Source organism: Dermacentor albipictus, unplaced genomic scaffold (genome assembly GCF_038994185.2).
Source record: "Dermacentor albipictus isolate Rhodes 1998 colony unplaced genomic scaffold, USDA_Dalb.pri_finalv2 scaffold_12, whole genome shotgun sequence".
NCBI classification, from domain to species: Eukaryota; Metazoa; Arthropoda; class Arachnida; order Ixodida; family Ixodidae; genus Dermacentor; species Dermacentor albipictus.
Genome location: NW_027225566.1, coordinates 10,828,688 through 10,854,712, shown reverse-complemented (window position 1 = coordinate 10,854,712; position 26,025 = coordinate 10,828,688). Strand labels below are relative to the sequence as shown.

Sequence of the window (26,025 nt, the reverse complement as noted above, 5' to 3'; positions counted from 1 at the left end):
GTGGTGGGCCGATCATGCCGTCTTTCTGTGCAGCCTACGGTTGCACGAACACCAGCGGCCGCGACGATGTTGTCTTCCATTGCTTCCAACAAGACAAGAAGCTTTTAAGGAAGTGGGAGGCTGCTGTAAAGCGAAAGAATTTCAAGCCCTCAAGAACAACACTGTTGTGCTCCAACCACTTCCGTGACGACGATTATCACCAGAATTTCCACTAGCAGGCTTTCTAAACGCAGCGCGAGAAGATCGGAGCAACGAAAACAAAGACGGCACGAGTGCGGACTGACTGATAACTGGTGTTGGAAGGCCTTATGAATACACCAACTCGCCCAAACCTGGATTTTGATTTACTGCGAGCTCCTTCATGTTAGCACGCTGAACGGAAGGTGCATGTTTATTTCCCGCCCTCGACGCAGGTTTCGTCGCAAAGCACCGCGAATTTTCTATTTGCACGTGTGTTGTAAAACAGCCTGCACGCAGCTACCATAACGCAGTGCAAATGTAGAGTTTGCATGTGCTGGAAAGCCGGCGCACGCCAGGACGCAACGCTCCCCCCGTCTCTCGCGCACAGCGAGAAACCGACCGTCTCACTTAGCCGACGGAATCCGCCGCCTTTACGACTTCGGTTACGAGTAGTGTGCGGATGGCGCACAGATGAAGGTCACTACACGTACTGCATGAACCGGGAAGCTTTTCACCGTTTGAACCGTCTTTGTAGGTTGCCGACAGCTTTGGACAGCGCACAAATGCCGACGATCGCATCCCCGCTTACGTTCCACGAGGAGGCATGCAGGAACACAACACTGCAGTTGTTTGACCGGAAACGAGCTCACTAGATCGGCGAAAGATCGGCGAGATCACGAGATCGCTTTGCAAAAAAACATACTCACCAAAGAGCATTTCCAACACGAGGAGATCCCAAGACTTCGCTTTCGTTCTCGTCGAAAGCACTGCTCGCACCAGCATCGTTTGCTTCTTCGAGAGGCCGGCTCTTTGCAATCGGCTCGTACATGTAGGGAGCAACGCCGAACTCTTCAGAAAAACGCAGTCTCTCTAAATTTTCTATTACCTCTTAATTTTCCATTACGGCACCAAACAACCTGGCACCGCGCTTCATGTGGAGCGGCAGCGGTCGGTCGCTAAAGTTGACGTCACGGGTCGCCCGACCAATCACAGGCGGAAACGAGACGCGCGAGCTGGGCGTGTCCGCTGCTGCACTTTTCGTCGAAATAAAATATATTTGCGCTTTCTTTCGCTCAATTTCGATACGATATTCGAATTCGGAGGGTTGAAAACCATTATGTACACATGTTCACTCAGTTTTTCTGGGAAACCTTTCAGCTTCCCTTTAATACTGCACAAGCATCGAGCTTCATCGTCGCACCGTTAGGCGGCTTCGAATCTCTGATAGTACGGAAAGCCACGGGCTTCAGTGTTCACACTTAGAAAGCTCAATATACCGGCCCAGGATCACGCTTAGGCCCCCGCCGTGCCATCAAGCAGACCACAAAGGCGTACTCCTCGGACCGAATCCATGCTGGGCACCGCCGGTATGACCTTTCGCGCTCCTGTCCACACTAATGCATGCGAGCTTGCCGAGTCGCTGCTACAATACCTCGTCGTGACGTCGCAGATTCTCGAACTAGACCTTACAGACTGCGTCGTCCTCGACCGATACTGGGTGCACGAATATATAGGCTGGTGTCACAACGTGCTGCGCCTTCGCTGTATCGCATGCCCACTCATTCTGAGCTCACTCATACAGACCTTGAGCAGACGGCTTTGGAAGCTGCAGCACATCGAGTTCACACTGGCGACGCCTCCTGGCGAATTCGACCGGGAGATTAGAGAACTGCAACTGTTGAAACCAAGCCACCAAGTGCGGGCCGTACGCCGAGTGTACGTCGAATTAAAATTATGGGGTTTTACGTGCCAAAACCACTTTCTGATTATGAGGCACGCCGTAGTGGAGGACTCCGGAAATTTCGACCACCTGGGGTTCTTTAACGTGCACCTATATCTAAGTACACGGGTGTTTTCGCATTTCGCCCCCATCGAAACGCGGCCGCCGTGGCCGGGATTCGATCCCGCGACCTCGTGCTCAGCAGCCTAACACCATAGCCACTGAGCAACCACGGCGGGCAGTCTGTACGTCGAATTGGACGGCCGACTCAACTGCTGGCTGCTTCGGTCGCTGCTGACGTATTTCCCCTTAATGCAATGCTTGCATGTACACCTTCTCAGGGGGAGCTTCAAGGAAGTGGTGCAGGCTATTCTGAGAATCATAGATGACAGTTCGTTTCTAGAAACCTTCACGTTCAGCTCTGAGGTTCCTTCACCAATGCAGCAAGTGCCTAGGGAGGCCGCTGATCTTTTGGTTTGGTCTTTTGTCTGTGGCAACGTCACTTACTGGAAGTTTGGCGAGTCCTCCAGCTGCGCTAGGTTAAAAGACTTGGCAACCGCACCTGAGTGCCGAAACCTTCCCTCGCAGTTGGTGCTGGTCGTGGAGCACGACGAAGACTTGGTCAGTGGCAGAATCGGCGATGCTATCCACGGACATGTCTGGTCGCAGGTCCGCTGTATGTGTCTCGTCTTATTCCCAGGGCAGTCCTTGTCCACCACTTACCCGAGGGCTGAAGGGGACTACTTGGACGCTCTCCGAGAGTTCACTCCCATGCTCGAGCACATCGTCGAGCTGAACGTCAGCTCGTTCCACTTCGGTCCGGGCCTCGACCTGGTGCAAGTCCTCCAGGACGGAGCGTTGAGGTTCCTGCAAGCGCTCTCAGCGCCGCCTTGTGGGCTTCGCCATCCCTTCGCGCTGCGCCGCCTCGCCCAACTCTGCCGGAACCTCGAAGAGCTGGACATTCGCTTGGACCGGCGGGGGCGCTTCGATGAATGCTCTACCTGCAATCTGGAGTTATGCTTTGACGCGGAAGATCTGGCCGCACTACACGACGATGTACCATCGTATCGTTGCGGGCTCCATCGGCTGACTTTGAGCGACGTGCCAGCGCTGACGTCACTACGCTTCTTGGAGCGATCTGAGGTGGTTGCTTTCCTTATTTACAAGGTTTTTCAGTTTAAAAAGATATATAGTTTAATGGCGTTTTATAACATAGAGCTCACGTCGGGACGACATTTTCCACGGTAGCTGAATGGCTATGGCGTAATGCTATAAACATGACTATATCTGGGCTGGTTTAATTTAAGCATTGCTTTCACTCAAATATATTTCTTCGATGTCCTTAACTGCTTACGGCCGCCGGAACCCGGTGATAACGAAGCCAGACTGCCGCTCTCAGCAATGAGGAAGCACGATAAGTAAATGATATGGAACAGCATCTTTACGTTCTACCGGGCCCTAGGTTCGTGGCAAGGGATACATTTTTAAAGTGCAAAACAAAAGCGTCGGTATAGCAAACGGCTACAAATTGAAAATCAGTGCCCTTCACCACGTCGTCTCTCGTAGTCCAATCGTGCTGTTCTTTAACGTAAAACATTATTAAAGGGGTAAAAGCGAGTTACTGTGTTACCAAATGTGTGATTTCTTGCAACGCTCCCCTTGACGCAGTAGCCAGTGGGACCGGAAGATAAGTGAATAACAACCGTGCCGCTTCTCGTGCGACATCATGCCACTTGAATCGATTTTCGCCTGCGCCACTACCCACGACAACAATTTCGGAAAGCAGCGGTTTGCGCGCGAGTTGCTTTCATCCTCCCATCGGGTACGCTATCGCTTTGAGACGCTGTTTCAGTGCAGTTTTCGAGGATCGGACCCAGGTTATAGCGGAACAAGTTGTAAGGTTTCACAAAGCTTGTTGTAGTAATGAGTTTGTGCGTATATGCGATAGTAAAACTGGAGCGAAGAATGCGGATGTGAACAAACAGAAATTGACTGCGTTCCCACTGCTGTGAAGAGGGGTACAAGCGAAGCTCGGTATCAGCGCCTTTTTGTTGTCGTAACACCTCGGCTTCGCGCTTCCTCACAGCGAGGCAGCACGTCGACGACGTGCCCTTTCTCGAGCAAGTTCCCGGCGGCGTTCATCAAATGCCGCCTGTTCTTCGTCCAAACGTGCCACGCGCGGCCCGCTGCCGTTCCTGAAACGCAGCCTGCGTTTCCGCAGATCAAACGAAACATGGCTTCCCATCAGACTGCCTGGCCTGAACTGGTGGGAATCGGCGGGCGCGCGGCATTGCGAACAAGCGATCACACCCTTTCCCTCCTCCTCCGGCGGCAGGGGAAAGCTTGTGATTGGCTGGCACCTTGCGCTGCGTCTACTTCTTCATGCATATAAAGCCCCACTTTAAATGTCGCATACGATGAATTGACAGTGGCAATACAGCTTCGCTTCAATACCCACAAAGCGACGCCAATATATGAATAGGACGCATGCGCATTTTATAGAATGAAGGCACTAGAAAGCACGTGACGTGACTTGCGTTGAATTACAGGTAAGACCTAAAGAAAGTATATTCCATGGCATACATAGATTCAATCATCACATTCACCAGCGTAAACTTTATAATATGAAACTCCTCCAGGATTTCTTTTTTGCGGCGGTGACGTATCTTTGTTTATTTTTTGGAGTAGTATATCAGTTCATGTCATCGTCGTCGTTGCCACGCCATTATCACTGTCGTCTTCCTTCCGCATACAGTTGCTTGCGCTACACGGATACGTTGTGCCATCTACAAACGCTTGCAAATTGCTTCGCATAACTTTGATTCCTGTTGTGCTTTGAATCTTCATAATACCGCACTTATTAACGGGAGTGCGCGACTCTAGGAAGTGGCAGAGTGCCGAAGCGCGTCAAAACAAAAACGAGTAATTGATGGGCCGCCAAGGTATATCTAAACTAGTGGCGAAGTTTCCATAGGAGCCCAAATGTCTAGAAAGAAGCGGTGTGTTGCAACCGTCATCTGGGCGTCGTCGGAAGTTCTATATACAAGTATGGCGCCACACCCTGAAATGGAAGTGACTCGCGGCAATTATCAGACGAGGCAGTGTAAAGTCTAGGCAACATTTCAACCTACCAATTTTGCTGCCTGTAGGACGCTCTGATCCTGTGTTACGGCTCTGGTATTGTGCTGCTAAAGGCGAGGTCCCGAAACCCCGCCACGGCGGCCGCATTTCGATGGGGCGAAATACGAAAACACCCGTGTACTTAGATTTAGGTGCACGTTAGAGAACCCCAGGTGGTCCAAATTATTCCGGAGTCCCCCCACTACGCCATGCCTCATGATTAGATAGTGGTTTTGGTACGTAAAACCCCATTATTTAACTTCATTTTAGCCTGTGTTACGGAGAGTGAACGAACGTAGCGCGACGTTTCTTCGCTGCATTTATCTTCACGGTGAGAGACAGCCCGTCGGATGCAATAGCGGGAACATGGACGATAACAAACAATCTGCACTCGCACCTTTCGCCAAAGAATGCCGTACGCTAGCGCTAACAAAATTTGAAGTTAAGCGCACGCCCCACCTTAAACAAACACTAACGACAATTAAAAAAACAACAATAAGAAACGGGCGAAAATGCGTGGTTCGAGTGAGCAATGTTATTCCACATGGCATAGTAGCTGTACGCAGGCTTGCACTGGTTAGCTATCTCTTGCTCCAGAAGCACTGGTGGGTAATTGTCACCAAGAACTAACTATTAGTTAGTTCTTGTAGAATAGAACACTGTAGAACAGTGTAGAACACTGTAGAATACAAAAAATAACATTTGCTGTTTTAGTGCACGAACATTATTTCAAAAAAAAATTGTTACTTTTTTGGCAGTATTCTGATGAAACGTTTCAAATCTTTTTTTTCACATTTTTTTTCTTTTTTCAGTGTTTGTGCACCGCTAACTAGTCGCGCTTCAATAACGATGGGCTACGCTATGTCTCTGGCAATAGGTATGGGCCCGCTTTTCATTCTGAATTTCACCTATTTCAATCGAGCTTGGGGTACTCATATCTGACAGTAAAGAGAGTTCGAGTAAATACAGACGCAAACACTAGTTGGGAGTTCCTTTACTGCCATCATGAACCAAGTGGTCCAGCAAATTACACTACTAAGCCCTTATGTGACGCTCAAATTTACTTTGCGTAGCTCTCGAAGTGGCAAATCGCTGTCGTAGCATTGTCACCTTTTTGTCCCGATGCACTTAGCCTTGCGACTGCAGCTTCTGTAGTGTATTGTTTAAAATGCACCACCGTGGCTAATTCAACCGCGATGGTATACAATTTTGAGATCGTGACAAGACGACCAGCTTATCAGCATAACTCGCCCTGTTCTCGGTCATTCTCAGCCATCGATGTTGGGCTGACTTCTCTTGTTTTAATTTATTTAGCAACTGAATGTGCCTTGCAAAATAAAGGACCGGCTTTCCTGCAAGTATCGAACGAGGCACGGGTAAATCGAGAACTACGTGTGACTTCTCTTTGGATGACGCTTGGCTTTTAAGGCATACATTAGGAAGAGCCCATACAAGGGTACAACGCCGTTTATCAAACGTAGGGTGCCGTGATAAGAGCGGCCACTAATCATTGCGGCAACGCATATTCCTGGTCTGAACACCTCATTTTACAGCCAAGCTGTTAACGCGACTGGTAAAGCGCTCGAAGATCGTACGTGCTAGTTATCATGGTTTTCAGAAAAAAGAAGTTACACAGCTCGTGAAATAGATTTTTTCATAAAATGTGGCGAATATCATAGCGGCAATACGCAGCCAAGTTGCGAGGTGCGGGTTAAATGAGTGTTGTTGAGCCTCGTTTTCGGCCCGCTTGGAGGCATTAAGTAAGAGACTTCAAAAGTTTCTCCACTTGCCTGAGAGAACAAAAAGTACAAATAATTCGTATTTTCAGTAAATAGAAGCCACTCTATGGCTGAGGTGCACCGAAAGTTGGAATTGTGTGGGTTGATTATGTACTAAAAGCATAGCGCGGGAAGGACGATCGAAAAAGACTAGACAGGACAAGCGCTAAGCTTGTCTTAGCGCTTGTCCTGTCTAGTCTTTGTCGATCCCCCTTCCCGCGATATGCTTCCAGTGTAACTATGTATTACCAACCAGTCCAAGCCGAATGATTATGCACTTTCAAACTAATTGCCAAATACTCGTCATCCCACATTTTTGCGTTGTACAAGGCGAGTGGTCGATTTCCGCGGTCTCCTCTGTTGACTATGCGAGGCACGTAGTTCAAATATCGTTGAAGTAGGAAGCATGTTGTGACAAACGCCAAATGTTTAATCTTGCTGTGTAGATTGTTTATATTATTCAAGTCTTCCAAAGTGTCACACTGGCACTGTTTGCGATGCTTTCAATGGTCTTAAAACAGCTGCAAAGGATGCACAATTCACTGCAAATAGCGGGAATCTTAAACGTGCATTAAGTAGCTGTGACGAAACGTTTATCTTTCAGACTTGAAAAGCATTGGAAATAATTGTTGAAGCCTTGCATCTTTAGTATTTGCGTGGGTCATACGAAGACTGTACTTGGTTTCTTCGGTGTCCTCGGCGTACTATATGACATGTTTTTTTTTATATATATATTTCACAAAATTAAGCGGCAGCCTATGAGTAATGTGTATGCAAAGCTCACACTGTGTGGGTTAATTCTGGTTTAATAAATTATGTACAAAATTGCTTCGGAGCGTTTTAGAAGTGGTGCGAAATTTAGACAGCTGCCTCGGCGTAACTACAAATACCACAAAAGATGAAGCTCAGTGAAGTTGAAAGGAACACTTTCGAATTTTTTTGTTTACCTTATTCAACACACGGCGACAAAGTACGGCTTTTGTAAAAATTTCCTTTAGAAAATTTTTGAAGTTGACACGCTGCAATTTTCAGCTATGTTACCAAATCAAAAAAAAAAAACGCGATGTTAAACTAAGCTTACGTTTTCGAGAAATGCGGGGCATGACAAGTGAAATGTGTCCCGAAATTTTCGTGTTCATGACGAAACCACCTGATCATCCAAATATTTATTGGACCCTCATTTTTTTTTCTTTGTTTCCATCCATGCGTGATACACCGTGTTCATCTGGTGTCGTCGCTGTAATAAACAAGGCCGCTTTGTTTGGTGTAGTCAAGGACAGGCAATGAGTGATATAGGCAAAGCTGTAAGTTGATGATTAATTGGGACATTGGCAAAAAATTACGTACGCAAGCGCTCTGGAGCGTTACGAGGGTCTTTTATGGGTGGTGCAGAACTTAGCCCCTTGCTTTTTCGAACGGGTGGTACAGTGGCAAATATCCGCGGCCAATCTTCTGGCCGAAGTTCTGTCGAAATACGTTGTGTTCGGAGGAAATCGTGTGTGGATGTGGACATGGTGCCTCGTGTTGGAGGTCATCGGCGACGGCTGTCAGGGCTCAGTACGAGCCGAGCTGCGTAAGGTGCTTCACGCTTACTCTTGCCGCGTGCCTGTAGGTGGCGGTGAACCTGGTGGTGAACGTGGTGAAATCTTCGTTTCGAAGACGCGGCCCAGTTTAAATGGTGAAACGAGCGGCAGACCACGGCGTTCGCTGCCGGCGCTCCTCATTCGCCAGTGCTGTGCCACAACCAGTGCAGGCGGTCATCGCGCGAGAACTTTTTAAGTTTGCCTGTGCGCGCTTGACAGAATGCGTGTTCTGGTACGGGTTCACTGCAATTTGTGCAACCCGCAAAACTGCGAACCATGGTTCATTTAACTGACTAATATTTTGCATATTGCTACAAATTCTGCGCCTTTAGAGAGACACTGCGATGTATATATATATATATATATATATATATATATATATATATATATATATATATATATATATATATATATATACACACTCTGACGAAGGCTGGTCCACCAGCCGAAAACGTTAAGTCAAAGAAGTCTTCCAAAATGTTCGTCGTCTCTTTCCTGCGTGGGTATATATATATATAAGTGTTGGTGGGTGGGTGGGTGGGTGAATGTGTCATTTACGAACGCTGTTTCCGATACAATTGACTACCCGCACAGCTTTACACACTGACTTAGTTAGGCTTAACATCTGCCCTTCTAAAGTTTGATTCGCATTCCACGTTGCGTTACTGCAAACCCCCTTGTACTCTCAGGTGGTGGAACTACGTCTCTCCAGCTGCATACAGCCATCACACCCGGACTTTCAGGACATCGGAGAAGTGCTGAGCAAGAACGGGAGACTCCGTTACCTTGTGCTCAAGGACAAAGACCTACCATTCGGTTCGACGTCCATGTTGGTAAGCCGTTTTGCGCCACGCGCGTTCTCTCACGACAGTGGCAGCTAGGTCACTTATGCTGTAACACACTCCGCAAGATTATTGAATATGAGGGCCATTCTGTGCAATGTATACCGGGTGCCCCACGTAACTTCAGTTAAACCTTAATGTTATGCAAATGCCACGTAGCTGGACAGAACCAAGGTAATATTGTTTGCCGTCGCACGGGGATACTGAGATTATTTTTTGCATTCCGCCTAATAATGCAATTAGTTTTGTTTAATTAATCAATTTCTGGAATATTATAATTACATGAAAACTGCGAATGAGAAAATTGTTCAAGGCAGAAAGCTGGGCTAGTTGGTGTGTCATCATTAATCAAGCCTAGCGCAAATAACAGGGACACAGACAGAGAAGGCGACAGGACTAGCGCTAAACATCAACTGAGGTTTTATTGCGAGAGAAGGTACATAATTACATTTCGGTGGTGCATGCGCACACAGGGTTAACCCATTAGGGACCGGTTTCTTTATTTTCTTGCTATCTTGAAATAAATGTCATATCTTAACTTACATTTATACTAATAATTCACATGCAAGAAATTATTACTCTTGCCTAATTAGTATTTGAAATATAGCCCGTGACCATATGGTCACACTGGGCCCTTGCGTTACAGCAAAATACGCGAAGTTAAAAACATTTATTTCAAGCCATGAAACATCACAAAAAACATATATAGCGAATAGTCGAGCAGTTATTTAGTGTGATATGATATAAATAATCGAATACACATGCGGGCGTCATATTTGTGTACCGCGCGGTTGCAATTATCTCATGCACACCTACACCTCTTGCCATCAGGTATTGGTGCACCAAAGTGGGCCACTTGGTCATACCGTGTACCAGTCCGCACATCACCAGTCTTTGATATTCTGCGTTGACCAGGTCCTCTAGGCTTATTGTTCCATCGCATCAGGTAGCTTTGTGCAATTTGCCTGCGGAATTCCACCCGCGTGACATTAAACCCTGTGCTACAAATTAGCGCCTAAGCGTTGCTGGTAGATACATCGCAAAGTGAAGTGAAAATCGGCCACCACCACTTTTTGCCACGGATTGCAATCCTATAGGCGCCTGCATTTGCATCCATCTGGTCCGTACCTCCTATTATTCTTGTACTTAGCAACAGTGTTCGGATGGGCCACTTTGATTCACTTCTTCTCACCATACGAGTACTTGCCCTATCGAGTACGGCATTGTCAAAAAGTCCCTGTAAGCAGCAAAGTTTGGGTCGGGAAATATGCCAAGGCTTGTCTAGAGATCACCCTTCGTCCACTTAGAAGCAGTGGATAATTTTGCCGGAATGGCCGCATCAACTACAGAAGAAGAAACCTCTGATATTCTGTCACCTTGCTCGCCGGGGTCGTCATCGTCCGAGTCGCATCCACCAATGCGGCGTCCGTCAGAGAAAACAGTTTCAGCGCCGGCTAATAGCTACCACCTGCTTAGAATATCAATGAGCCCACCTGAGCCTTCATCGGCCGAGTTTTCATCCGAATAGGTGCTAGCCTCTGGCGGCTCGATATAAACCACTGACACGTCGTAATGTTCCTCTATGACTGCTTCGGTATTTCTTCCAACATCAACCTATTCCGACAATAAAATAAGAAATAACCACTGTGCGAACGCGCCAGCAGCCGTGCACGAGATGAGAATGCAGTTAAAAAACATAAAAAGTTAGGTAGCCTAAAGGCCTAGCGTGACCATATGGCAACGCGCAAGATAATACGTACGTTCACGGATAAATCAAACATTATTCTTTCACAAATGCTCATAGAAGGTCACATATTCAAAGAGCAATACGGAGGTAAGGATATCTGACTATTGCTTAAACAAGTAGTAAAACAAAAACACACTTCCCCCTTGGAGCGATGCATGGCAACGCTACTCGCAGAGCAACACTTATTCCTGCATTTGCGAGGGGCTCCCACAAAAAGACTGACAGCTGCTGACACTTGGTATCCATTAAGGAAATTCTAATTTGTCAATCAGCATGTCAATGGCGATTTTGGTGCCGTTCTGTTAATCTTAATTAATTGAAATCCACTGTGCAGACTAACGTGACCATATGGTCACGCTGGTCCTTAATGGGTTAAAACAGTACAAGCACAATCTTATCAAAATGTGGCATACCATTCTGTACGTACATTTTTTTTTTACTTTTTTGGACAAGGCCAATGATGTCGTGCTGACGCAGTTATCACCTTCCCTGTCAGTGTGCTTTGCCTCACAAATGTCGCACCCCCACCTTGTGCCTCCGCTACCAAGCACACACGTGGAATCAAACGCAGGCGCGCACCCGCACCGCTTACAATGCTTGGCCAAATGGCCGCACCGCGCTACTGAATCTACCAGCGTTCGGTGCTCTCGTAGCCGTTCATTTAGGCAGCAGCCAGGCTGCCCCACGTAGCATCTCCCGCAAGAGAGAGGTATGCGGTATGCGACCCCAACAATGCAGGGTACAAACTTGCATTCATGTTTTATGGCGCAGACCGGTTTTTCTTTTCGTTTACGGCTTTGCACATGCGCACCAGCTTCTCGGGGGCAGTGAACATCACGTCCACGCCGCACTTCTCTCCAACTTTTCTAAGCCGGTGCGATAGCTGGTGCACGTACGGTATCGCTGTACGCTTCAGCTTCTTGCAGCTTTTTTCTGCTGCCACGCCAGGGCCTCCACCTGCCATGATTTCTTTCAGGAGGCATTCCGCCACAGCCATCACGATATCTTTCGGAAAAACCGGCGTTCTGCAACCGGAGCACTTGCATCTGCAAACTAACCTCAGTTTTATGGTGGCAAGACTTTTTCGAGAGCATCACGCAGGCAATTTTTTTGCAATGCCCCTCTTAACCAATTTTTGAGCGAGCCGAATTATATGCAAAAAATTTGCTTTTTTGTGCGTGGCTGATACGACCAGCAGATGTCCCCTCTGCCAAAGTACAAACACAGCTCGAGGAATTGGAGACACCCGTTCACCGGCACTTCATGCGTGAACATTAGTTTGCCAGAACAGTCATCGAAAATCTCTAAAATGCTTTTTACAACCTGTGGTTTTTCGCTTTCGCTGTCAACATTCACAAACACAATAAAATCATCGACATATCTAAAACACCTCACAACACGTTTTTCCTCTTTTATGCACGCTGCCACGCGCTTGTCAAATTAGCCTAAACATATTTCGCTAAGTATTGGAGCTATGCAGCACCCTATGCAAATACCATGTTCTTGCACGAACAAGTTGTCGTTAAAACAAATGTCGGTGGAAGATAGGTAGCACTCGAATAATGCTACAAAGTCATTTACGGAAACCCCGCTACTATTTTGGAACTGGACAGCCCCAACATCCGAAAAACCACAGGTTGTAAAAAGTATTTTAGAGATTTTCGGTGATTGTTCTGGCAAACTAAGGTTCACGCATGAAGTGCCGATGAACGGGTGTCGCCAATTCCTCGAGCTGTGTTTGTACTTTGGCAGAGGGGACATCTGCTGGTCGTATCAGCCACGCACAAAAAAGCAAATTTTTTGCATATAATTCGGCTCGCTCAAAAATTGGTTAGGAGGGACATTGCAAAAAAATTGCCTGCGTGGTGCTCTCGAAAAAGTCTTGCCACCATAAAACTGAGGTTAGTTTGCAGATGCAAGTGCTCCGGTTGCAGAACGCCGGTTTTTCCGAAAGATATCGTGACGGCTGTGGCGGAATGCCTCCTGAAAGAAATCAGGGCAGGTGGAGGCCCTGGCGAGGCAGCAGGAAAAAGCTGCAAGAAGCTGAAGCGTACAGCGATACCGTACGTGCACCAGCTATCGCACCGGCTTAGAAAAGTTGGAGAGAAGTGCGGCGTGGACGTGATGTTCACTGCCCCCGAGAAGCTGGTGCGCATGTGCAAAGCCGTAAACGAAAAGAAAAACCGGTCTGCGCCATAAAACATGAATGCAGGTTTGTACCCTGCATTGTTGGGGTCGCATACCGCATACCTCTCTCTTGCGCTAGATGCTACGTGGGGCAGCCTGGCCGCTGCCTAAATGAACGGCTACGAGAGCACCGAACGCTGGTAGATTCAGTAGCGCGGGGCGGCCATTTGGCCAAGCATTGTAAGCGGTGCGGGTGCGCGCCTGCGTTTGATTCAACGTGTGTGCTTGGTAGGGGAGGCACAAGGTGGGGGTGCGACATTTTTGAGGCAAAGCACATTGACAGGGAAGGTGATAACTGTGTCAGCACGACATCATTGGCCTTGTCCAAAAAAGAAAAAAATGTACGTACAGAATGGTTTGCCACATTTTGATCAGATTGTGCGTGTACTGTTTTAACCCTGTGTGCGCATGCTCCACCGAAATGTAATTATGTACCTTCTCTCGCAGTAAAACCTCAGTTGATGTTTAGCGCTCGTCCTGTCATCTTCTCTGTCTGTGTCCCTGGTATTTGCGCTAGACTTTTGAATAATGAGAAAATTGTACAGCACGAAAACTCTCGATGACAGTGATGATGATGATGGTAAGGGCCCCGCGTCAAAGAAAAATCCGCTGTCGGCGGTGGCGGAGTCGTTTGTCTGCGAAAACTGCTGTATATATTTAGGTATATGTATAAGCCACGCGTTGCTATATGACGTGCCGTATATGCAGGTTATATTGCCACGCCAGTCTGCCACCTAAATTGTTCATACCTTGTCTTCCGCTTTCGACAGTTATTTCTTTGAATTTCGATAACGACAGCACACAAACAAGTGTCATGAAACATAACACCGACAACGCATGCGACAATATGTTTAATCGTCCCAGGCTTAAATAATAAAAGTGTGAAACAATAACAGAAACCTAAAACCTGAAACGGCTGTGCACTACCTCCGGGATCACCCCACGCAAGAGGCCTCGTTTCTACCAGAACCTTCGTGCATAACGTTCGCCGCCAGTGCTTCCCGGTAAACATTATGGTAACATAATTAAGCTACTGTCGCGGGGAAACGTGAGTAGCAGTCAGGTATCTGTGAATGCTATCGCGTTCCACTCTTAGAGGGGAAGCTGAAGTGTCCTCGAAGTTTCTTTTTTTTTTAAGTTGACTCAAATTACGTGGCACACCGTATATCTGTTGTGTGTACGTGCGTGGCCATGCACGCGCGGTGCATCTGACGGTGGTCTGCTCCGGACCATCGTCAGTTGTACTTCCCTCCTGGAAGAGGCAGGACGTGTGTCGAGTGAGCTTGTGAACAACACTGCAATGTGGCGAACGTGGTTTAAATCATAGATCCGGTAGCTCAAAAAATTGAGACGCGATACTAACGCACTTAGGCTGAATGGCCACTGAATCTGTTAAAACATATTTATCGATACATTACATGTCTTCAGCAAGGCATTGCATAACGGAGAATACGATTCCATCAACGTAAAAGAAGCGTTATTCAATGAGGCAAAAAAAAAGCATCGGGTAGTAAAAACATTCGCGCAACGCAATGTCACACATCAAACTAAAAACGGGATTTACAGGGGAGATACTAGCAAATATTACGCGAACGTCATTGCACTACAGAGTAAGCGTAAAAACGCAAAAATTGCAATATTCATTGCTGAATCGCCGCAATGCAAATTGCAAAAAGAAATATTGAACAGAGAATGAAAAATATACTAGGCAGACATTTAAACTCTGCTATCTACGATAAGCTATGAAGTCCGACAATGGAGGCACGTGACTGAGTCTTGCTAAAAAATTGGAGCCTGCTGCAGTAAGCCTGCAGCATACACCAGAAGGTATAGTGGTGTCTTCACGCTCCTTCGCCACTATTAGCACAGCCTGTGCTCCCAGCTAATGGACAACCCACGGTTTTGCCCACCTGCTGGCTCGGAACAATTATTACCTAACAGGACGAGCTAAACAGCGTAAGTTCTTGGCCAGTAGTAGCCGAGTTTGTCTATACTGAAGTCGCTTGAAAGGCTGCACGCCACGGTCGATGCACGCAGCCTTGGTGGTGACGCGCCTCCGTGCCCATGAGTTAAGGCTCACTCCCACACGGTACAGATTGAAGCACCGTAATCAGGTTCGCTCAATGGAAAGTCATTTGTCGTTTCGGTCCCCTCCTGATTGCCTCCTTGATAGTAAATGCGAGCAATTACCGATGACGGAAGTACAAGCATACACGAATTCATCGCAATCTCGTGTTCCAGCCCAGCTTAAATTTGCGGGGGTTGTGAGAAAACGTCGCGAAACGTGAAGAAAGGCCTCGTCGAGGTGTCGAGACGACGCGCGGGATGAGAGTACCAGCAGTTACGGGTGTCACGTTTCTGAGAACACAGCGTGCTGTTGTTCCCCAGAGCGCCACGCTCGCTTTTTGAAAGAAAACAAAAGGGAATGTTCGTGCAGGAGCGCACGCAACATGAAAAGTTAAAAGTATAGCTCAGCTTTCAAAGCCACATGGGAACGTGCCAGGGCTCTGACTCCTTCAATTTGGAAGAGTGTTCCTCCAATTTTCTACGATGAGCAAAACAAGGACAAGGTCAAAGCAGGAGCCAACGTTTCGTCAAATGGACTTGTCTTTTTCCTTGTCGAAATGTTGACTTCTGCTTTCACCTTGTTGTAGTTTTGCTTCGAGCGGGAAACACGGATGCCGCCGAAGTGAGCGCGTCTGAGTTGCCGGCCCAAGTGGCGGCTGTTTTTTTTTCTTTTTTTTTCTATGCGGCTTGTATGAAGCGCATGCGCCTCCGTCTGCGCATGCTATTTTTTGTGATATTATCTGGTCGTGGGTGTTTCAGCTCCTAAATATTCTTCCTCTGTGGTATACACCGCAACAAAAAATCGAGTGGCGCCATTTTCAAAGCGCGGTGGCGCCACCTGCTGCTCCAACGGCTCCGAGCTGCCAGGCGAGGCGACCGCAGGTAGACGCAGTGCTTGCGCTTTGACATTACTTTGAAGTTCTCACGAAAGAACGGGATGGTGAATTTTAGCTAGCGAATTTAGTTAGTAAACTTCAGCTTCTCGGCAAAATTGTGCTGCACATCGGAATGGCTGTGGCAAGGGCAACGTCCGCAGACGGAGCGGATCGTTCGGGTAAATCCGCGTTACCTTTGCACTCGGGAACATTGGTTCTGCGACTATTCCACCTTGATTTGCACGTTTGACAATACGTCATGAACTAGTAAAAACCTTGCAGTGCGCACATACTTTACCTCCGCGTTTTAGTGCCTGGAAAAATCTCGCGGCCCGCACCTTGAAGCATGCCGTAGGTTCGAGTAAGCGTAGCGGACGTGCGCGGATGCCCACACGTGTCCGTTTTTTGTCTCGGGACGGTGGAAGAATTAATTAACATTAGTACAGCCGTGTCCGATCTACTCTGCAATGTATGCATACTTTTTTAACAAACATCGCCGCTCTTGCCCTCTGGCCAGTAGTTACGATAAGCAACACAAACCAGCTTTCACACGTCAAGGTTTCGAATAGTTGCTGAAAGGTATTGCGAAATTTCGTGGCCCATAATGCCAGTGCACGGAATTCAATCTGTTACGCATGAGTTCGAGTGTCATGAGCGTCAGAACTTTGTAGCGGTACGAACACTTTCGCGGCATTTACTTGTGAATCAGGTGTGGAGTTCTATGGCTAGAGCCGCTGTACGAAGCCCACCTCAGGCTTTTGTGTAATCGAGACCCATAGACAGACACATACATAGAGAGACACAGACAGACACACACATACAGAGGCCAAAGGACATGCGCGGCTGAATATGCCACAGCGACACAGCTCTCGACGTACATCGTGTTCGTCGCAAACGGTGTGCTGCAATCTGCTTCATTTTCGCTGGCTATTTGCACATACATATATGACGCAGCGACGCCTCGATGATGTTCTGTACTTGGATGTTGCGGGCACAGCCATATATACACATTGAACAACCCTTAACACACACACGCTACATACATGCGAACGCGTCTTGGCAGCTCAGAGAAAATGGCGGCCGGTCGCTGGGTTCCGGGGTATGCGCTCAGCCCATCCGGTTCGAGACTATCGTGTTCTGGTCTATAGCCACAGCCGGGCTAGAATTGGACTCGCTCGCTCACCGGCATCCCTACCCCCTTCGACCCGCTTTTCGCGCAAAAATAGTGAGCGAACGGGAAGGCGTCGCGCGTCGTGCACCATCCTTCTCGTCTCACCTTCTCACGCATTCCCTCGCACGCGAAACACATTGCGCCGCGGGGCACAATATGCTCTTATCGCAGTTGGACTTCCTACGGAACATCACAGCGACGACCATCGTGGAAGCTCACCTAGAGGGTCCTCACGATTGCTATCGCAATATTCGATTTTTGACAAATTACTCTTTGAATTTATTTCATATTACGAATTGTACTTGTGAGTTTGCAAGAAGTATCAATTTAAAAAAAGAATAAGGGTGGCACAAATTTTGAAAAATGTATTCCCAAAGTGCGCAACGGTAGCCTATACGTTGGCGTTCCATTTATTTTTGTGCTTCACAGAATAAAAACAAGCTTTGTTCAAAAAAGAAAGTAGAACAACAGTTTATTAGTTACCTTTAGTTTAACAATGCATATCTAAAAACTAGTGCCATCCTCGAAATTCGTTATACGTGGATATGACTTGAAAATGTGCCGGATGAAGTTTATAATTTGAAATACTTGCTGTAAAGTAATTAGGTGGAACATGGTAAAATTTAATTCAGTTATTTATTTCGAGTTATTGTGCAAGAATTGTGTTCACAACAAGTATTTCAGCTCAAGGTCTACAATTATGTTATATGTAACAGGTGATTTCAAAATTGTTTGCGTATGGACTTAAAAAAACAGCATATCCCAGTGTCGTCTTCATCCTTGTGTCCGAGCGTCTTATTTCACTGCTGAGAGCATTCAACACGTACAACTAACTAGCAGCAACTTTTATCTAGCACGTGTAGAGAAACAAAGATGGAATTGCAATTTTTCATGACGGCGTTTAATTTTGATTGAGAATTTCGCTCTGAATATAATATTTGAAAGCTAAATGATTAACAGTTCATTATGTATTTAGACGAAATGATTGAATGAATTCTTGCGTTTTATGCTCCAAAACCACGATTTGGTTATGAGGCACGCCGTGGACTCCGGGTTCATTTTGACCACGAGGGGCTGTTTAACGTGCCCACAATGCACGGCCAGGAGACGGGCGTTTTTTGCATTTCGACCCCATGGAAATGCGGCCGCCGCAGTTGGTATTTGATTTCGCTACCTCGTGCTCAGCAGCGCAACACCATAGCCGCTAAGCCGCCGCGCTGGGCGATTAGGTGAAATATTTAAAAAAAAAAGTCTAACTTAGCCAAATATTACCTAGGTTCCGTTCAGGTACGTGGCGCTTGCACATTTTGAAGTATTCACAAGTTACGTAAGACACCCTGTATATACCTACAACAATAAATTTATAGCTGTGACAGGGTTGAAGTATAGTCACGATAACGTCATGTGGGGTGCCAATGATATCGCTCACCCATGTCGACGGACGAGGCGGTTAACCCAAGTGGAGGACAAATAGCTTTCTCGAGTCCAACAAGCTCTGAGGTCCAAGCCAAGCGCAGCTATTCAACGAACTTTCCAGGCCCTTTATTATTCAAATAGCATCAACGAAGCTGATATCCGTACTGACAGCCTAGGCGCGATTAAGCAACTTGATCAAGGAACAAAAACATTCCGTATTTGTGAGCATATAGACAAAATTCGCAGTTTCACATGTGTGGGCATTATTGTCCACTGGGGGTAGGCAGACGGTCATGACCACAACAATGACCTTGTGGACCGCATTGCTCCCTCTTTCCCGACAGGCGTACTTCCTCTTTCCCTTCCCTCTGATCTCCGTTCTGTTCTCATTGCCTGGAAATCTATCCTCCCGTCAACACGTGTGCACTCATCCTCGCCTGTGTCTGTCTCCTTTCTCACAATCTTTCTCGGGTGGAGGAAGTATATCTGTGGAGACTTCGGGCCGGGGCGGCCCTTACACTAGCCATCGCTTGGACCTGGGGTGGACCATGTCATTAGGATGCCGAGTTTCCGAAGTGCTCGCCTCCTGCGTCTGCAGCGGACGCTCGCCGTCTACTTTGGGCGTGCGCTTGAGCAAAGACAATTCGCGAAAGTGTAGTTAGGCGTGTGAAACCGAACAGTGACCGACCAGATCACTATCAACGATGAGTCACTGTTGCGGTAGCTTCTCAACACAGGCTTTTGTGCTTATATTTATTTTCATAGTGAAGTTAAGACGCACGGGAACCCGAATAAAAAAAAACACTGACCCATATAATATATAATTGGTGACAACAAAGGGAGCAGCACTACTGCGATTTCAGGCGATCCCGTGGGTAAAACCTAATAGATTGCACGGTGCAAGCTGAGAACCTAAATTTGTCCCTTGATAAGCACCCTAGACTCTAACTTAATGGCTCAGTTCATTTGTGCACAACGAACAAATAGCATCAGGATTTGTCACTCTCGTCACCGCGAGCGAATGGAACGTAGCTTGGCTGCAACGTGTGTCGTCATTGCGTTTTTCTGATGGGCAGGACAGCATGTACAGCTGTGTACCTGACAGGTAATGGAGCAATGTGCAAGCTTCCCTAACTCGGCCGCACTGCAAGACGGCTTTTCAACTAAGAAATATTTTCGCGGGCGACGTTTCTCCCTCTCCAAGGAAAAAAGCGCAAGTAGCAAGGCTTTCAGGGAATTACTTCGAAAATCTTATGTACTCAGTTGAGCTCCCTAGCCAGGAACAGTATTTTTCCCCTCTACTCGTACAGTATAAATGTATCTTTGCTGGGCGGGGGTTTTAACGCTGAGTGGTTTGGCAAAACATTTCAATACCATTCGGCCCTGTGAACCTGGATGACCAGTGGAGCTGTAAACATTGTGGTAAGAATACTTCTAGTAAACATTTTATTGCATCACTAATTGTCACTTAGTAGCGACGGTCACAATAGCTTTGTGGTCGCTGTGATATATACTGACCGGCATACTCGCAACTGCAAACAAATTCTTTGATAATGCCAAATCGATGCGCGTACGCCGCTGGATGGTCGGTTGAGCCGGATCAGTGTGGCATCGGAAGCGATATGTCTGCAACGCGAAACGCGCAAGGCACACTCTTTTCGCTCGCGACACATACCAATTGAAATTACGGACAGCTACCACAGGGGTAGTAATTGCAACTAACCCAAGCAAAGTGGTTAGCAATGAACCTTACCGGGCTATCAGCCATTGCATTTTGCTTGCTTACGGGGGTATGAGCCATTGATGGTGAGTTTTCGACATGCTGTTCTGCCCGTTGTATGCGCGATTACAAATAGCATTAGCACTGTTTGCTTTAATTTGCTGATGTCTTGTAGCATCTGCCTTACCGGCCTATGAGCCATTGCATTTTTCGCTTGCTTACGGGGGCATGAGCCATTGATAATGATGCTTTCTCGTTTGCTTACACGAAAATTCTATGGTACCCTAGCCCTATACAGCTCCGTTGGAAAAGGTGCCTTGCAAATCAGCTGACATGGAAAATTTTGCTATTCTTCCAGCGTATTTATTGCGTTATCTACCTGCGATGTGCTAACTGTGAGCATAAATTTAGGACCACATGGGTCTCAATGGAATGACCCGCGCATTTTAAAGGGAAGCTTTCTTTTACTCTACCGTTCACTTTGTGGGTGCTGGTTGCTGCTGCCTTGCTTAGTAGAAAACTTGGTACACTGGGCCCAAAGAGGCAAGCATGCAAGCAAGAGGTGAGAAAGTCGGCAGCAGAGAAGGAGGCAAGAGAGACAGCTGAGTGTGGAGGTGGAAGTGAACGTGAAAATTGTGGCCAGACGGTGCGTTTTCTGTGGAAGAAACGGAGCTCTGAAATAAGCCTCTAGGAGAATACCGGCGACTTCTGACGTTGCCGAGCGTAAAAAAACTGTGATATACGAGTCGTGTAGGTGATGTGATGTATAGAAGAACAGACACGGGTGCTACATAATAAATTTCATGTGCATTGATGCCCGTCTGATACGCACGCGGCCCCTATACATCGAAACGTTTGAGCAATTGTGTAGCATCTGCATAAACGTTCCGCTGCAAATGTCATTTCGCCCAGACGTTTCCGGCACAAGCGTTACGTGTGCATAATGTTTCCTTGAACATTTTCGTAAATTTAAGTGAAAGCTTCTATTACCACCAATTACTACAGATGCGCTGGGTACGCTTACTTATTTTGTAGTTTCAGCGATTGCTTGCGCGTATGGCACTTTCGGGCTTCGTTTTATGCAGGGTAGTTAAGGGACTTCAGAACGCTTAGCGTGAGATTTTGTAGTGCGACACCAGACATTAATGCATTCCTGCGTAAGGTGTTTTCCAGTTAACCTTTTCTAGTTTTAGCGTTTAACTTGACACTGGTGGCACAAGCGTCACGGGAATAACGCTTTCATTCATGCTTGGGGGAATGACGAACGTGGTAAATTTCAATTCGTGCGTGGAGATTCCCGGAAGTTTTTATGTGCGCATACATCAGCTTGTGCACCAAATGCGCCAGCGAAAGAATCTAATCCACGTAACTCACTTCGTCGCGGTGGCTAGGCCTAATGGATGACCTCGACATGAACTGCAGTGGCTAGCCGTCAACGTGATACGATAGCGACTGTAGCGCCATCTGATTTTTCACAATATGGAGGTTTATGCATAATGCTGGTAACTTCCTCTGAACTCATTTTCTGCGTCACTGTTCGCGGTGCGAGTTTAATATTTTCTTGTCAGTTTTTTGGTTCTTTTTTCCCATTTGGCTCGATAATTTCTCTACATAGTTATATATATAAAAAAACCTTAGGCACCTGTGTCTCTTCATTTACTTTTGTCAGTCATTTTTCTAAGCAGGTTATCGTCTGCATCTTGCATATTTCGAAGGACGTCCACTCCCTGTCTCCCTATGCTGCCTCGTTTGCAGTTATTTCGTGCGCCCCCAAATCTACCCTATCTATCATACATCACTGCGGTGCCATCCCTGCAGGGAGATATCCATAAAAGCTAGAAGCCCATTCTGGTTCAAACTTGGATAGGGTGCAAGGCAACGAAACGCTGTCGCATTTAACCGCTTTAAGCGCACTTAAAGGGTATTGACACGCAACAGATACGTTGATTCTAGAAGCTAAGAAGCACACTAGGTTCTATGCCTTCTCCGTTAAGCATACGTGAAGCTTTGAATTTTCATGCCCTCCCCCCCCCCCCCCGGGAGGCCAAGTGGCTATGGCATCGCACTATAGAGTTCGATGTCGCGGATTCGATCGTAGCCGCGGCGGCCCATCGTGATGGTTGGCCGCCGCGTTTCGGTGCACAATAACGTACTCTAGGTAGTTAAAATTAATTCGGACGCTTCACTACGGCGTGCCTCATAATCAGTTCATACTTTTCGCATGTAAAACCACAGCCATATGGTTTGAGCGCGCAGCTCTCAGGCGCCCACTCCTGCTTTGAGCGGCGGTAGCGGAACAGCGATAGCGAACAGAGCGCGAGGGATGAAAACGGAGAGGGAGGGTATGACGTGAAAGTGAGAAAAAAACCGTAGTGCCGTGCAAGGCGCGCTCTGCGGCGACGACCGCTATTAGATGGAGCCATAGTGGCGCGCCGTCATCTGTTCACCGATGGCATGCGGCGAGCGTGCCCACCAATAATACCATATATGGAAACAAAGCGTTGCATCAGCAGATCTGTTTGCGGTGGATGCAGTGAATCGCGCCCACGCGTCACCCAGGCGCTGCTTTTCACGACCTCCCGATTAGCAAGGCAGTCGCGCCCCACTTCGCGCCATTTGCGGGCTTCCGCATGACAGTGTCCGCGTCAGCTCATATATTGGGGAATGAAAGCACGTGTAGAGCTACGCTCAAATTTGGCATGAGGGAATAGCCTAATCGTCGGTGAATTTTTACAGCGCAGCTGTATATGACTAGCCGATTCGTCCGTCCGTCATCTGTACACCGAAAACTGCAATGCCATGGGCGAAAAAAAGAGTGGCGGGCGATTGGCTGTGCCAGTAGGGACGTTGCTCTGCGTCCGAGCCGAGCGCGCGCGCAGCAGTTTCTCTTCGGTTCGGAAATGGGTAGGGCACGCGTCTTACGTACTACTCAAGAGCTCAGCTTTCGATCAGCAGCACCCTGAGTAGAACCGGGAACGAACTCGTCTACGCCATGCCCATGCTGCAGCCCGGGCATAAGAACAGGCCCGTGCAGCCGAGCGCAAGCGGCAACTAAGTACCGAGGATCCGGCATGCTACCAAGCAATCGTTTATTGAACCCAATGATGAACACCGGGGCTGCACCTTTCAGCTTCGCTGTTTAACCATGTCAACGAGGTCCTTGGGCGGTGATTTTTTAAAAATTTCTGTTCCTCTTAGAGCGTTGCTCAATGGACAAGGTCATCTTTTTCACGCACAATTATCTTTGCCTGAAATGTACATATCCTTATCATCTGTGCGTTATGTTGCTTTGGTAGCTTCCCCGCCCTCGATCTCTTTGCTTGGGCGGACTAGCATGTAGGGTGCTACATATAGGCATAAAGATTCGCTGCATTTCATTAAAGAGCTTATGATCAATCTCTTTTTCGTGTTTTTTTTTTCAACGACACTCATTCGCTAGGAGTGGTAAACTTGAAATAAGACTGTACAATTGTACAATCGGTTGTACAATTTTCCATTACAGACTAACATTCACCGGGTCCAGTTGCTGGAGTACTCGTGCCTGGTGTCAACTGCTCTTCTGGAGAGTCACGTCGTCGATAAGCACGTCACGGAGCTTGTCTCCACGCTTCCGCGCTTACGCTGCTTCCACGCCCATTATCGGGACAAGGATGACGACCTCGAGAAACGGATCACGTGGATGCGGCGTGACGACGAGCGTCAGAACAGCGTCCTGGTACAGGACAGCCCCTGTGTTCTGTGCTCCACAGCCACCTTCATAGGACTCGCCAAGCCACGCAACCGCGGCTTCAGGGCCACTCTGTAGGGTTGGACGTGACAGCTGCACTGAAGTGGTGCACTTCTGTGCTATTGCTCGCGTTCGCAGAACAGTGCTCGCGTGAACCACGATCTCCGAGAACGACAGTTGGAACCTTTGACGTGAACAATTCAGTTTGAATTGGGTTTACATGGGCAGGTTGAGATGCGACACACGTGGGAAGACATTATATCCTGCACGGGGAGACATTACAATGCAAATTACAGTTCTGGCTGCCAACGTCAACTTGCACTGAACACTCAGGCCTTGATTTGCATTAGCGCTGCTATTGGTGGTATGTTTGTGTCATTCACAGTTGCCAGACTTATTTATGAACTCAGACGTACTTTGTTAAATGTAGACGAAGTTCCCGCCGAAGAATACGTAACGTGTACGGATTCATTGATGTGGCAATGACTACGGCTCCACTGTTGCTTCACGTACGCGAACATCATCGTACATGGAATGAGGCTTTTCAATGTTGGCTTTTCCTGTTTTAAAATGATCTCAAGTTCATGACGACAGTGCTCTTCTTTCTTCAAAAGTGCACTACAATATTTTATAGCATTTTATCTTCTGACGCCGGTACGGAGTAACCAAATAAATATTGCATTTGACCTTTCTGTAGGTACCATGTACTCATGAGAAGTGTTGCATTCATAAAGACACTTCCTTTTAGCCGGGACACAGAACGCTCGTGGGTAAAGGTGTCATTTTATGAAAAGAGATTTACAACTACTTTGCTCTATCTTGCGAGGTTGATCCGCAGTACCATAGTATCACTTTTTACTATACGTAGTTGCCAACATATCCGTACAAACCCGCATCCATCTAAGCATTTAAAATGCATGCTCTGACACATTCGGCAGTTCAGTATGCGGATTGCTTCATGTGGATTTCCAAATGCATAGTCGCTTATCTATAGTGGTACATACACCCGCCGTGGTTCCTTAGTGGCTATGTCGTTTGGCTGTCGAGCACGAGGGCCGCATTCAGTCCCGACCGGCGGGGGCCGCCGTATTTTGGTGAAGGTGAAATGTAACAGTGGTCGTGCAATTAGATCTAGGCGCACTTTCGAGGACCACAGCTGGTCGAAATTGGCTAGGAGTCCTCCGGTCTGGCACCCTCATATAGCAATGAACATTTGCAGGAAGTTAAACATCGCAATTTAATACTTGGTGTTGAATATATAGATAATGTACGAATAAAGCCGACATGCTCACGCTAGAAATTGTTTTTGTCGTGTTGTGGTATATGTTGTTCTGTTATTCGTTCAACTCCGCTGAATTCGCTTTCCTAAAACCCTCCACAGTTCTAGAGGAAAGAAAGTCCACGTAGTTCCTGTTCTTCCTAAGGTGAGCCGGCGACTGCAGCGCCGCATTGAAACCTTATGGGAAACCCAAACGTTTCCACTGCCTGTCCTCGCAGTCATGCAAAGTTAAACAAGCTTGCACAAGACACTAAGGTCATTTTCGTCTTTAGTCGTGAAGGCGAACGTCCGCCACTTTGGCAGCTGACGCGCGAATCGATTAAGTAGGGTCAATGAGCACTACTCCGTTTGTGTAGAGAAAACAAATCGCAATTGAAGCGTCTACATACGCAGTCTTTTTATTTTTTTCAACTGCACAGAATTTTGTTTAAGCTTCCCGAGGCACATCCCACATTTTTAATCAAGCTGGATTACTGGAGAAGGCGAACATTGCGCGATAAATGGTTATGCATAACCGACTTATTAAGAAACATCCATGAAGTTTTAACTAGTCACTCTATGGCTCGTGTTGTCATTTATATAGTGACACATGTGCCTGTTTATCTTTCACGGC

At 47.2% G+C, this 26,025-nt stretch overlaps 1 protein-coding gene across 2 annotated transcripts; it reads left to right on the top strand.

Annotated features, from left to right (window-relative positions):
* Positions 1-1,373: 1,373 nt before the first annotated feature.
* On the top strand, positions 1,374-26,005 carry LOC139051499 (uncharacterized). 2 transcript variants are annotated; one of them, XM_070528483.1, is made up of 4 exons: positions 1,374-1,547; positions 2,601-3,043; positions 9,071-9,214; positions 23,909-26,005. In XM_070528483.1, exons 1-4 carry the CDS (start codon positions 1,532-1,534, stop codon positions 24,209-24,211), a joined length of 906 nt encoding a protein of 301 aa, XP_070384584.1. In that variant the 5' UTR covers positions 1,374-1,531; the 3' UTR covers positions 24,212-26,005. The 2 variants fall into 2 exon arrangements, with proteins under 2 accessions (XP_070384584.1, XP_070384583.1); XM_070528482.1 differs by lacking the exon at positions 1,374-1,547 and having other exon boundaries at positions 2,151-3,043.
* The last annotated feature ends 20 nt before the right edge of the window (positions 26,006-26,025 follow it).